We start from the raw sequence: 12,596 nt of genomic DNA, 5'->3' as shown, positions 1-12,596 counted from the left end.
GGCTCCGCCCTGCCCCTTTGGGTGCCCCCTCCTCCCAGGGCAGAACACAGCTCCAGGATCCCCTAATCCCTCTTCCCACTAAAGGCAGAGCCATCAACGTGTCTTAATCAGCCTCTGATCTCGCACATACCGCCCCGGGAAGGGATAGCTAAATGGGGACAGGACAGTTATCGCCCCTTGCCTAGGTCAGAGTGGGATCAGAACCCCTCAGTCCCTGGCGCCCCTGCCCTGTCACTTTGTCCCTCCCCGCAGCGTCAGAGCGGGGTGCTTGTGCCCGCGGCTGGTGTGCGGCACATCAGCCACCGGCGCTTCCTGGCTACCTTCCCGCTGGCTGCCGTGGGCCGCGACGAGCAGGACCTGTACCGCTGCGTGTCCCAGGCCCCGCGCGGCGCCGGCGTCTCCAACTTTGCCGAGCTCATTGTCAAGGGTCAGTGCGAACACGCGCGGCTGGAGCACCCTCTGAGCGCTGGCTGAAGTCCGGGCCTGACTGGGGCGGGGTCTAATAGAGGGGCGGGGCCTGAGGAGAGGCAGGGTCAGAGTCGGGGTGACAGCGAGAGCGAGATGAGGTGAAGTCTAGCTGTGGGGCCAAGGGGTTGACTGGAGGGGGCGCGCAGTCAGCCTGGGGAGGCTGGGACTTAGGGATTCCCACGGGAGTGCAGGAAAGTGTGTGGGCTGAAGTGTGAGGGCGGGCCGGGGTCTTACAGAGGATGGGCGGGGCCAGATTTTTGAACCAGTACCCCTTAGGGCCTGAGGATTTAGTAAGGGCGAGAGAAGCGATCTGGTCCAGGGCTTGGTGGCTGCTTGAGGGGGCTGGGAGGAGAGAAAGGACTCTCGGGGATTTGGGTGTGGTGGGGTACGGAGTTGGGGGTCAGGGTCTCACAGCAGCATCCGCAGGCTCCACATCCTCCCTTCCCCGTCCCTTCGCAGAGCCCCCCACCCCCATAGCGCCCCCGCAGCTGCTGCGCGCTGGCCCTACCTACCTCATCATCCAGCTCAACACCAACTCCATCATTGGCGACGGGCCCATCGTGCGCAAAGAGATCGAGTACCGCATGGCGCGCGGCCCGTGGGCCGAGGTGCACGCTGTCAACCTACAGACCTATAAGCTGTGGCATCTCGACCCGGACACCGAGTACGAGATCAGCGTGCTGCTCACGCGCCCTGGCGATGGCGGCACAGGCCGCCCCGGGCCGCCCCTTATCAGCCGCACGAAATGTGCAGGTGGGTGCTTCTGCTGCCTCGTGGCCCCTGGCCTATGTCCAGACACCAGGATATGGGCTCAGGGCAACTGAGGGGCTCAGGGGCACGTTCCAAGAGGTAGTATGACTTGGATCTGCCTTTCTAAAATTTCTAAAATGTCATGATTTCTCCTTAATCCTTGTTATGGTAAAGGTAATGAAAGCTATCACCTTGTGCCAGACACTGTTAAAAATATGTTTCTACACACAACATTTATTGATTTAAAACTCACAACACCATGTAGGTACACTTGTTATACCCATTTCACAGATGAGGTAACTGAGGTACAGAGACACCATAAGTAACTGGCCTAAGATCAGAGCTGGGAATGAAACTCTGATGATTTGGCTCCAGAATCTGTGTTCTTAATCCTAAATTACACCATCTGGATAAATAAACAACTAAATGCCATCAAATAAATCGAGCCAAATTCTCTGGTCTGCCAAGGGCATTGTTAAAAAGGGTAAAGCAGCTGTTAGGAGTGAAGTCATACCTGCACCAGAGGTTATTTAATCAGAAGGAAAATTGAGGACAGAACGAATTTCTTACTTTGTCATTTCAGTTTTTTGTTACTAGAATTTCTATTGAGATAATTGTAGATTCACATGCATTTGTAAGAAAAAATACAGAGAGAGTCTATGTACACTTTACCTGGTTTCCTGCAACGGTAATATATTGCAAAACTGTAGTGTAATATCACAACCAAGTTATTGACATTGATAAAATCCACAGGTCTTATTAAGATTTCCCTAGTTTCACTTGTACTCATTTGTGCGTGTGTGTGTATTTCTATACAGTTTTATCACATGTGTAAAATTGAGTTGTGTCAATTGTGTCAATATTTCATTCTTTTTCATTGCTGAATAGTATTCCATGGTATGGATGTACCATGATTTGTTTAAGCATTCACTTGTTGAAGGACATCTTGGCTGATTCATTTTTTGGCTATAATGCTGCTATGAACATTTGTGTACAGGTTTTGGTGTGAATATAACTTTTCATTTCTCTGGGATAAATGCCCAAGAGTACAATTGCTGGATCATATGGTAATTGCATGCTTAATTTTATAAGAAAACTGCCAAACTGTTTTCCAGAGTGGCTGTAGCAGTTTATATTCCAGTTTTTCCAAATCTTTGCCATCATGGGTATCACTATTTTTTATTTTAGCCATTCTGAGAGGTGTGTAGTGATACCTCATTGTGGTCTTAATTTGTGTTTTCCTAGTGGCTAGTGATGTTGAAAATATTTTCATGTGTTCATTTGCCAACTATATATGCTCTTCGGTGAAACGCCTATTCATATCTTTTGCCCATTTTATAATTGGAGTTGTTTGCTTTTTTTACTGTTGCGTTTTGAGAGTTCTTTATGTATTTTAGTTACTAGTCCTTTGTTAGATGTATGGTTTGTACATATCTTCTCCTAGTTTGTAGCTTGTCTTTTTACTCTCTTCACATGGGCTTTCACAGGGCAAAAGTTTCTAATTTTGATGAGGTCCAATTTATTGGGTTTTCCTTTTATGGACTGTGCTTTTGGTGCCAAGTCTGAGAACACTTTGCCTAGCCCTAGATTCCCAAGAGTTTCTCCTATATTTTTTTTAAAAGTGTTATAGCTTTACATTTTACGTTTAAGTGCATGATCCATTTTGAATTAGTTTTTGTATAAGGTGTGAAGTTTAGGTTGGGGTTTACTTATTGATTCATTTTTGCTTCTCAGTATTCTTCAGTGTTTTTTTAAAGCTGGTCTGTGAACCATTTGAAATCTAGTTTAGTGCCACACTTGGGGAAACCCTTGGATGGTAAGTCAGAGTCACATTCTAGCTGAGGAATCTGAGTCATGTTACTTAACCTTTCTGAGTTTCAGTTCCCTTGTGGGGATAATAGTAACCTTTACCATACAGATTTAGTGTACAGTTCATTCAAGTGCAAATGGTTTAGCACTTGACTACTAGCTGAAAGGTTGGTGGTTCAAATCCACCCAGAGGTACCTCAGAAGACAGGCCTGGTGTTATGAATTGAATTGTATCAATGTTAGGGATTGAATTGTATCCCCCCAAAATAATGTGTGTCAACTTGGCTACTCCATGATTCCCAGTATTGTGTGACAGTCCACCATTTTGTCATCTGATGTGATTTTCCTATGTTTTATAAATCCTACCTTTATAATGTTAATGAGGTGGGATTAGTGGTAGTTATGTTAATGAGGCAGGACTCAATCTACAAGATCAGGTTGTGTTTTAAGCCAATCTCTTTTGAGATATAAAAGAGAGAAACAAGTAGAGAGACATGGGGACCTCATGCCACCAAGAAAGCAGCATTGGGAGCAGAACATGGCCTTTGGACCTGAGGTTCTTGCACAGAGAAGCTTCCAGACCAGGGGAAGATTGATGACAAGGACCTTCCCCCAGAACTGACAGAGAAAGAAAGCCTTCCCCTGGAGCTAGCACCCTGAATTTGGACTTCTAGCCTCCTAGACTATGAAAGAGTAAATTTCCCTTTGTTAAAGACATCCACTTGAGGTATTTCTGTTATAGAAGCCCTAGATAACTAAGATACCTGGTGATCTGCATTCGAAAGGTCACAGCCTTGAAAACCCTATGGAGCAATTCTACTCTACACATATGGGGTCACCAAGAGTTGGAATCAACTCGATGGCAACTAACAACAACATTATGTGCCAGGTGCAATATTCCAGTTGCTAGGGATATACAACTGTGAGCAAGACAGACAAAGACCACCAGCACATGAGTTCCTAGTTGAACTCTACATGGAACTCACATTCTGGTGGGAAGAGACAGACGATACATAAGTAAGCAAGTGAAACATATAGTTTGTCAGATAATGATACGTGCTGTGAAGAAGAATAAAGCAGAGAAGGGGATGGGCGTGGAGGTAAGAGGGTTGTTATTTTAAAAAAATAACTGAGATGGTGACATTTGAGCAGACACCTGAAGGAGGGGCGGGACTGAACCATGCGGAAAGCTGGGGGAATTGCTGGAGGAAGGAGCATTCCAGGCAGATTAAACAGCAAGTACTAAGTCTGGAGGCTGGAGCGTGCTTGCCGTATGTGAGGAGCAACAAGAAGACCCACGTAACTGTGTCTAGTGACTGAGGTGGACATGGCAGGAGATGAGGGTGAAGTTGTGCTGGGGACGTGGAGCTCAGAGCCATTTTATGCTGAGTGATCTGGGGAGCCACCGAGGGGCTTGGAAGCAGGAGTGACATCATTTTCTTTTGTTTCAAAGGACCACTCTGCACCTTTTGTGGAGAAGAGACTCCAGGAGGGCAAGGGTATCAGAGGGGAAACCAGGGAGGAGGCTGAGCGAAGATGGTGGCTGGGAGCAGAGTGGAAGTGGGGGAGGCGGTGAAAAGTGGTCAGATTCTGGATGTATTTTGAAGGTAGAGCTAACTGAATTTGCTGATGGATTGGATATGCTATGAGAAAGGGAAATAGAGAAAAGTCAAGGATGGCTCCAAGGTTTTTGCCTGAGCAGCTGGAAGGATGGAGTTAGTTGTCATTTACTGCAATGGAGCAGACTGTGGGAGTAGTGAGTTTGATAGCAGTGTTATAGATCAGGATTTCCGTGTTGGAAGTGTTGACTTTGAGATGCCTATTAGATGTTCAAGTGGGTATATCCATCAGGCAGATGGATACACAAGTGTGGAGTTCAGGAAAGAGGTTCAGGCTGCAGATATAAATTTGAAAGTTGTCAGCATAGAGATGGTATAGATGGTATTTAAAGTCATGAGACTGGCTGAGATTATTTACACTAGTGGTTCTCAACTGAGGGCGATTTTGTCCCCCAGGAGATATTTGACAATGTCCAGGGAAATTTTTGATTGTCACAGCTGGGGAAGGGGTGCTACTGGACATCAGAGGGTAGAGGCCAGGGATGCTGCTAAAATCCTGCAATGCACAGGACATCTCCTCACAACAAAGAATTATTGGGCCCCAAATGTCAATTAGAAAACCTGATTGAGAACCTCTGATTAGTCTTTAGATTTTAGGGAATAAGTGTAGATGGAAAAGAGAGTCCGAGGACCCTCCAGTGTTCAGGAGATTAAATGCAGGCAAAAAAAAAAACCCCAAAAAACAAAAAAAACAAACCGAACCCGTTGCTGTCGAGTTGGTTCTGACTCATAGCGACCCTATAGGACAGAGTAGAACTGCCCCATACAGTTTCCAAGGGGCTCCTGATGGATTCAAACTGCCAACCTTTTGGTTAGCAGCCGTAGCTCTTAACCACTACACCACCAGGGTTTCCTAAATGCAGGTAATTGCATGTAAATGCATTAAATGCATGTGACATGTAGTGTTTAACACAGACTAAGCGCTTAGTAAATGATAACTATCATTATTATGATGTTTTAACTTTTCAAAGCCACTTCTAGCCAGGCACTTAGAATAAAAGAAATGAGAGCTAAGGGTTCCATAGAGAATTTCTTTTCCATTCCACTTAGTATACAGATGGGGAAACCAAGACCTAGAAGGGGAAGGGACTTGCCTGTCAGCATATAGTGGATCAGGAACCCAGATTTCACCATACTATTGTTATTCCCATTTGACAGATGAGTAAAGTGAGGATTTAGAGATTGAATCACTTGCCCAAATCTACACAGTGAGTCCACAGCAGAGCCAGAATCAAAATTTGAATCTCCTGATTTCTAACCCAGTGTTTTTAACAACAACAACAACAGCTGTCACGTGCTGAGCATCCACTTTGTGCTGGGCACTGTGCTAAGCATTTTCCATAGGCCGGCCAGGATGGAAGCTGGAGCAGGGGCCAGGCAGACATGACTAAAACAACTCATCCTGCCCCTCTTGATTACATGCTTCTCTTTGTTGACATCACCACCCCCTCCTTTGCTTAGGTGCTTTGGCCTGTAGTTATTTTGCTGCTGGCCAGCTGTGTTGTCTTCTCTTCCATTCCCATGAAGCTCCCCTCTCACGATATTATTTACTGTGAAAACAATAATATAACATCAGTAAAAGGCACTTAAAAAAAATTACCCTAAATCTCATCATCCAGCCCAGCAGCTGTTTTAGTTTTTCTGTGTTCTTCAAATCTCTACCCATATGCCTGCAGTGCACATTTTTACACCCTTGTCATTGGGATGTAGATTGCATTCTGTATTTGGCTTCATTTGCTTGGTGTTATATGTCATATATGTGTTAGGTTGTTTATAATTATTATGTTTATTGGCTGTGAGAAGTCCATTGAGTATCCTTGTATTGCTGGACTATTAGTTTTTTATCAGATCCCTATTATTATAAATAGAGGTCCCTTGGTAACGCAATGGTTTGAGATCTGCTGCTAACCTAAAGGTTGGTGGTTTGAACCCACCCAGTAGCTCCACAGAAGAAACACCTGGCAAACTGCTTCCGTAAAGATTACAGCCAACAAAACCCAATGGAGCAGGTCTCCTCTGTGGTATGTGGGCTTGCCATGAGTCAAAACTGACTCTGTGGCAAGGGGTTTGGTTTTTGGTTTTTAGTATTATAAATAATACTACATTGAAAAACTTAGTGCTTATAGTTCTTTTTTTTCTGAGTTATTTCTTTAGGATAAATAGAAGTGGTTCAAGAAAGGACATTCACATATATATTTTAAAAAAAAAAGATTGTATTGATTTATACAGCTACTAGTGTTTCACATTACCACCAGTTGCTATCGAGTTGATTCCAACTCATGGTGACCCCATGTGTGTCAGAGTGAAACTGTGCTCCGTAGGTTTTCAGAGACTGCCTTTTCAGAAATAGATCACCAGGGCTTTCTTCCGAGGTGCCTCTGGATGGACTCAAACTCCCAACCTTTTGCTTAGCAGCAGTATGCGTTAACTGTTTACACCACCCAGGGACTCCATTTAATATTAGTGAGTAATTTGACTCAAATCAACTCATGTAACTCTTAAACGCTCACTCTGTAAACCCACTGCTGTTGAGTCGATTCTGACTCATAGCGACCCTGTAGGACAGAGTAGAACTGCCCCATAGGTTTTCCAAGGCTATAAATAAATCTTTATGGAAGCAGACTTTCTCCTGTGGAGCGGCTGGTAGGTTCGAACCGCTGACCTTTCAGTTAGCAGCTGAGCACTTGATCATTGCGCCACCAGGGCCCCTGTCACTCTCTATAGTAGTTGTTGTTATCTCCATTTTTCAGTCAAGGAACCTGAGGTTCAAAGGCAGTTAAATAACTTGCCCAAAGTCACAGAGCTAATGAGGGGTGGAAATGGGATTTGAACTTTGGTGTACCTGACCCCAGTCAACAGCCCCATCCACTAGAAATAGTTGAATGTTTCAGGGTTATTACATCTTTATTAGCAGTATTAAACCCAACACATTTTGACCTAATTTAACAGAGTTTAAAAGTTACCCTCCTTGTTCTAATGTGCATTTCACCTTTGATCTCTGCGTGGCCTGCAGTCCTGTGAAATTTAAAGGGATAGGGCTTTGAGATCCCCACGTTCTATTTTGCCAGTGTGTGTTGGCAGCTGAAGAGAGTGTGTCTGGGTGCCAGATGGTTTTTGGAAACACAGAGAGACTCATTAATTCACACCCCTCAATCAACATATCAGTCTGTAGTCAACAAACTATTTGAGCACCCTGGATCTGCCCGGATTTTATCAGCATAGAGAAAAGAGAGAAATGGGCCTTCTCTTCAAAGACCCCTCAGTCTAGCTAGATGGATGGGAGTTAACACACATTTTGGACGATGAGATGCCCAAATATGAGGTTAAGTGTTTCATCACTCAAGTCAGAGGTTGCTATTTTGTGCCTTGAAAGGTGGTTTTAAAAAACTATGAGCTGGAATCTCCGAGATGGTAGTAGGTTTGGTTTGGATTAGGTTTGCCAGTATTGAAAAATCTGGTGATTTCACATAAAAATCGGAATTTCTGGATTTTCTAGAAAAATGGGAGGATCTGACAACCCTAAGCCTGTAGTCCTGAATGGCAAGAGTCGCCTGGAGCTGAGTAGCAGCTTCCCAGTGTGGATGGGACGCCTACTGTCTTGTTTACCATAGTCTCCACCTGGCTCATGTCATCAGATTACATTTAAGTTTTCATGCCTTTCTCTAAATGCTGCAGGAGGGCAGAGAAAGCAGCGCACTTCGGCTGAGCTTGAAAAGCCTGGATGAATGTGGGCTGGTATTCCAGGGGGTGGGGATCAAGTGAGCAGAGCTGCAGGAAACCAAGACCCACTCTCACTAGTGCAAATACAGCAGTGGCACCTTGGCTCCCGTGACACCCTGGGACAGTACACGTGGGCAGCCAGGCCATCCCAGAACCAGAACCAGAAAGTCAGGGAATAATGTGAGGACTTCTGCCCCAGATGGCCAAGTGAGCACACCCAAAACCCACTCTCTCCATTCCAAATACATAAGAATGATGGATTACAAGATAGATAAATAACTGCCATCAAGTCCACTCCTACTGATGGGGACCTTATGTATAACAGAACAAAGTCTTGCCCGGTCCTGCGTCATCCTCACGATTGCTGGCACACTCAAGTCCATTGTTGTGGCTAATGTGCCAGTCTGTCTCACCAAGAGTCTCTCTCGCCCTTGCTGGCCCTCTACTTTATCAAACATGATGTCTTCCTCCAATGATTGATCCCCCAGATGATAGGTTCAAAAGCAGATGAGTTGGATAATGTTCTGTTGTGATCCATAAGGTTTTATTGGCTAATTTTCAGAAGTAGATTGCTAGGCCTTTCTTCCTAGTGTTTCTTAGTCTGGAAGCACCACTGAAAACTGTCCATTATGGGTGCTCCTGCCGTTTCCAGCATCACAGTAACAAACAAGCCACCGTAGTACGACAAACTGACAGATGGTGGAGATTAAAACAAAACTATATCAAAATTTCTGTGGACCAGGAAGCATAAAGGTGGTAAGGGGGCTTGCAGCCAGCATCCCACAGGAAATGTGAGTATAGGGAGCCAGGCCTGTAATGTCCATGTGGGATGGGACTTGGGCATGCCTTGTCGGGAGAAGGGAGCCAGACTTGCTGTCAGAAGTCGGGGGTAGGCCTTGCTCCTAGTGGATGCTGAAATAACTCACCTTGGTGAACTGATATACAACTGCAGACAGGTCAGAAAGGGAAGTTCCTGGGTGGGAGGAGAAACTGGTGTTGTGCTGTACTTGGGGCCAGCATCTAAAGCTGTGCTGCCCGCACACTCCTGAGTTAAGAGCAGGCTGGGCTGATGTTTCCCTTTGTGTCTTCTTTGTAAAAGGCATTCTGAGCAAATTAATCATATAAAAAATGATAATAAGGTCGTGCTTAATCATCTGAAGAGGCCAAGCAGCAGCACTTTTTATCACCTGTTCATTAAGGTATGTTCTGAGCTGCTCTAATTGGAGACCCTTTGCAGGTGCTCACAGAACTTGAGAGGGACAAAACTGCATTTCATTGAATCAGGGCGCAAGAGACAAGGATCATTAAAAGTCATCTTGGCTTTTCCTCTCATTTTACAGATGAGGAGTTTGAGGCCCAGAGATTCACTTACGATCACACAGCTGGTCAATGCAGAGCCAGGCCTGGGGGCTGAGCCCCTGGGCTCCATCTTAGCTTTGCTTCAGAAGCCTCAGTTTCTTTATTTATAAAATGGGTATGACTTTCTGGCCCCACGGAGTTGTCAGGAGGCCGTAAAGCACAACACCATGCTCCTTCTTCATAGTGGATAGCTGTCTCTCTTCTGGGGCATTGCTGTGTTTTTTTTTTGAACAGTAAATTTCTCATCCAGAGGCAGAGTAGTGGTTGTTACAAGCATGAATTCTGGAGCCGCCTGACCAGGTTTGGATTCCAGCTTCTCTGCTTACTGTCTGTGTGACTGTGGACAAGACGCTTAACTGTGCATCTGTTTCCACATCAGTAACACAGGGCTAATAATAACAGGTGGCCAAGTGGTTTGCATTAGACTGCTAACCTAAAGGTTGGCAATTTGAACCACCTAGCAGCACCATGGAAGAAAGGCCTGGGCATATGCTTCTGTAAAGATTGTAGCCAAGGAAACCCTGTGGAATGTTTCTACTCTGTAAACACATGGGGTCACCATGAATCAGAACTGATTTGATGGCAACAGATTTTTGTTTGTTTTGTTTAGTTTTAATTAGATTACCCAAACCAAATCCACTGCCATCAAGTTGATTCTGACTCATAGCGACGTTTTAGGATAGAGTAGAAATGCCCTGTAGGGTTTCCAAGGCTGTAAATCTTTATGGAAGCACACTGCCACATCTTTCTCCCTTGGAGCAGCTGGTGGGTTCGAACTGCCCACCTTTTGTTTAGCAGCCGAGTGCTTTAACCACTGTACCATCAGGGCTCCTTAATTGGATTACAGTGAGGATTAAATGAGATAAAGCACTTAAAGCCTCTAGAACAATGTTTGGCACATAGAAAGCCTCCAATAAATGTTACCTACCATTTCATCATCATCATCATCTTCATCATCATCATCATCCTCATCATCATCACTATAATTATATAACACATTGTGTTTTCCTTTTTGCTTTGGTAGCTAGGGAATTCACCATTTAATTTGAACCTTACCTTCAGAAACCACATAGGACCTAATGGCGTACAATTTTGTTTCCTGGACATTTTCTGGCTTTATTTAACTATTTGGCTCTCATTTCTCCCATCATGTTGATTTCTGTTTGTTCTTTAATAATATGTATTACTCCAAGCTGTTTCAGAACAAATTTGGAACAATAAATTAAAAATGCAGCAATAGATTGATACAGACTGGCCTGATGTAGTCCAGGATGACCTTGAATTAGAAGATGAATTGTGTTATTAAATAAAAATTATAGCTAACATTTTGAAGGGCTTATTGTGTATTCGCCATTGATGCATATGCTTTCCATACATTACCTCACAACCATCCCATGAGGTAGGGCCTATTATTGTCCCATTTTGTGGTTGAGGAAACTAAAGTTCAGAGAGGTAAAGTGACTCAGCTGGTGGTTGTTAGCTGACAAATGGCAGAACCAGGATTCAAATGTGGCCTGACTCCAAAGCATGTACTTTTACTCCCTGTTCCATGTTCTAGGGGTCCCTTGAGCTGTTGGGGGCAAAGGAGATATGGTTTCAGTCAGCTGTCTGATGTTTCTCTCCTTGTCCTTCTTCCTTATTCTCCTTCCCTTTCCTTTACCTTCCTCTGTCTACTTCCTGGGCTCCCCAGAGCCCATGAGGGCCCCCAAAGGCCTGGCCTTCGCAGAGATCCAGGCCCGCCAGCTGACCCTGCAGTGGGAACCGCTGGGCTACAACGTGACGCGTTGCCACACCTACACAGTGTCCCTGTGCTATCACTACACCCTGGGCAGCAACCACAACCAGACCCTCCAGGAGTGTGTGAAGATGGAGCGGGACACCAGCCGCTACACCATTAAGAACCTGCAGCCCTACCGGAACGTCCAGGTGCGGCTTGTGCTCACAAACCCCGAGGGGCGCAAGGAGGGCAAGGAGGTCACCTTCCAGACTGATGAGGATGGTAAGAGTCTCAACGCCATTCCCAGGGTGCTGGGTGTCTACTACAGTCGCCCCAAGTGTCTGGAACTGAAATTTATATAGGAAATTTTTAGCTTCGGAGTATACCAACTGTCTAACGAAAAAGTAATGATAGCTGATTTTTATTCTCTAGAAGGCTTGTGTAAGATTGATATAATTTCTTTCTTGAGTGTTTTGGAGGAATTCGGCAGTGAAGTCATATGGGCCAGGAGTTTTCTTTGTGGAAAGGTTTTTAATAATAGTTTCAATTTTAAAATAGATATGGGAGTACAGTTTTAATTTTTAAAATAGACATGGGAATATATAGGATAGACTAGGAATATTTTTAAGATAGATATAGGAATATATAGGATAGACTAGGGATATTTGTAAACTAGATATAAGAATATAAAAAAACCAAACCAAACCTGTTGCCATCGAGTTGATCTGACTCATAATGACCCTACAGGACAGAGTAGAACTGCCCAGTAGGGTTTCCAAGGAGCGGCTGGTGGATTCGAACTGCTGACCTTTTGGTTAGCAGCTGAAGGCTTAGCTACTGTGCCACCAGGGCTCCATAAGAATATAGATATAAGAATATTCAGGTTTGGTGTCCTGTGTTTTTGAAGAAATTTGCTCATTTAATCTAAATTGTCAAATTTCTTGGCATAAGGTTGTTTATAATATCTTATTATGCTTCTTTAATGTCTGTAGGATCCATCCAATTTTTCATTCCTGATATTGCTAATATTGGTAATTTCTCTTTTCTTAATGAGTCTTACTAGAGGTTTATAAATTTTATTAATCTTTCCAATAAGCCAGGTTTTGACTCTGTTGATTTTCTGTATTGTATATTTATTTTCTACTCTATTATTT

General features: G+C 44.3%; 1 protein-coding gene across 1 annotated transcript in view; it reads left to right on the top strand.

Annotated features, from left to right (window-relative positions):
* The window catches only part of PTPRU (protein tyrosine phosphatase receptor type U), a 96,484-nt gene that overhangs the window by 21,510 nt on the left and 62,378 nt on the right, over positions 1-12,596 (top strand). The window contains exons 6-8 of the mRNA XM_004377015.1: positions 253-427; positions 928-1,221; positions 11,416-11,724. Coding sequence (XP_004377072.1) covers positions 253-427; positions 928-1,221; positions 11,416-11,724 — 778 coding nt within the window. The remainder of the gene's footprint in view (positions 1-252; positions 428-927; positions 1,222-11,415; positions 11,725-12,596) is intronic.

The sequence above is a fragment of the Trichechus manatus genome, unplaced genomic scaffold, assembly GCF_000243295.1.
Source record: "Trichechus manatus latirostris isolate Lorelei unplaced genomic scaffold, TriManLat1.0 scaffold00048, whole genome shotgun sequence".
Taxonomy (NCBI): Eukaryota; Metazoa; Chordata; class Mammalia; order Sirenia; family Trichechidae; genus Trichechus; species Trichechus manatus.
This window is presented reverse-complemented; position numbering and strand designations above follow the sequence as displayed.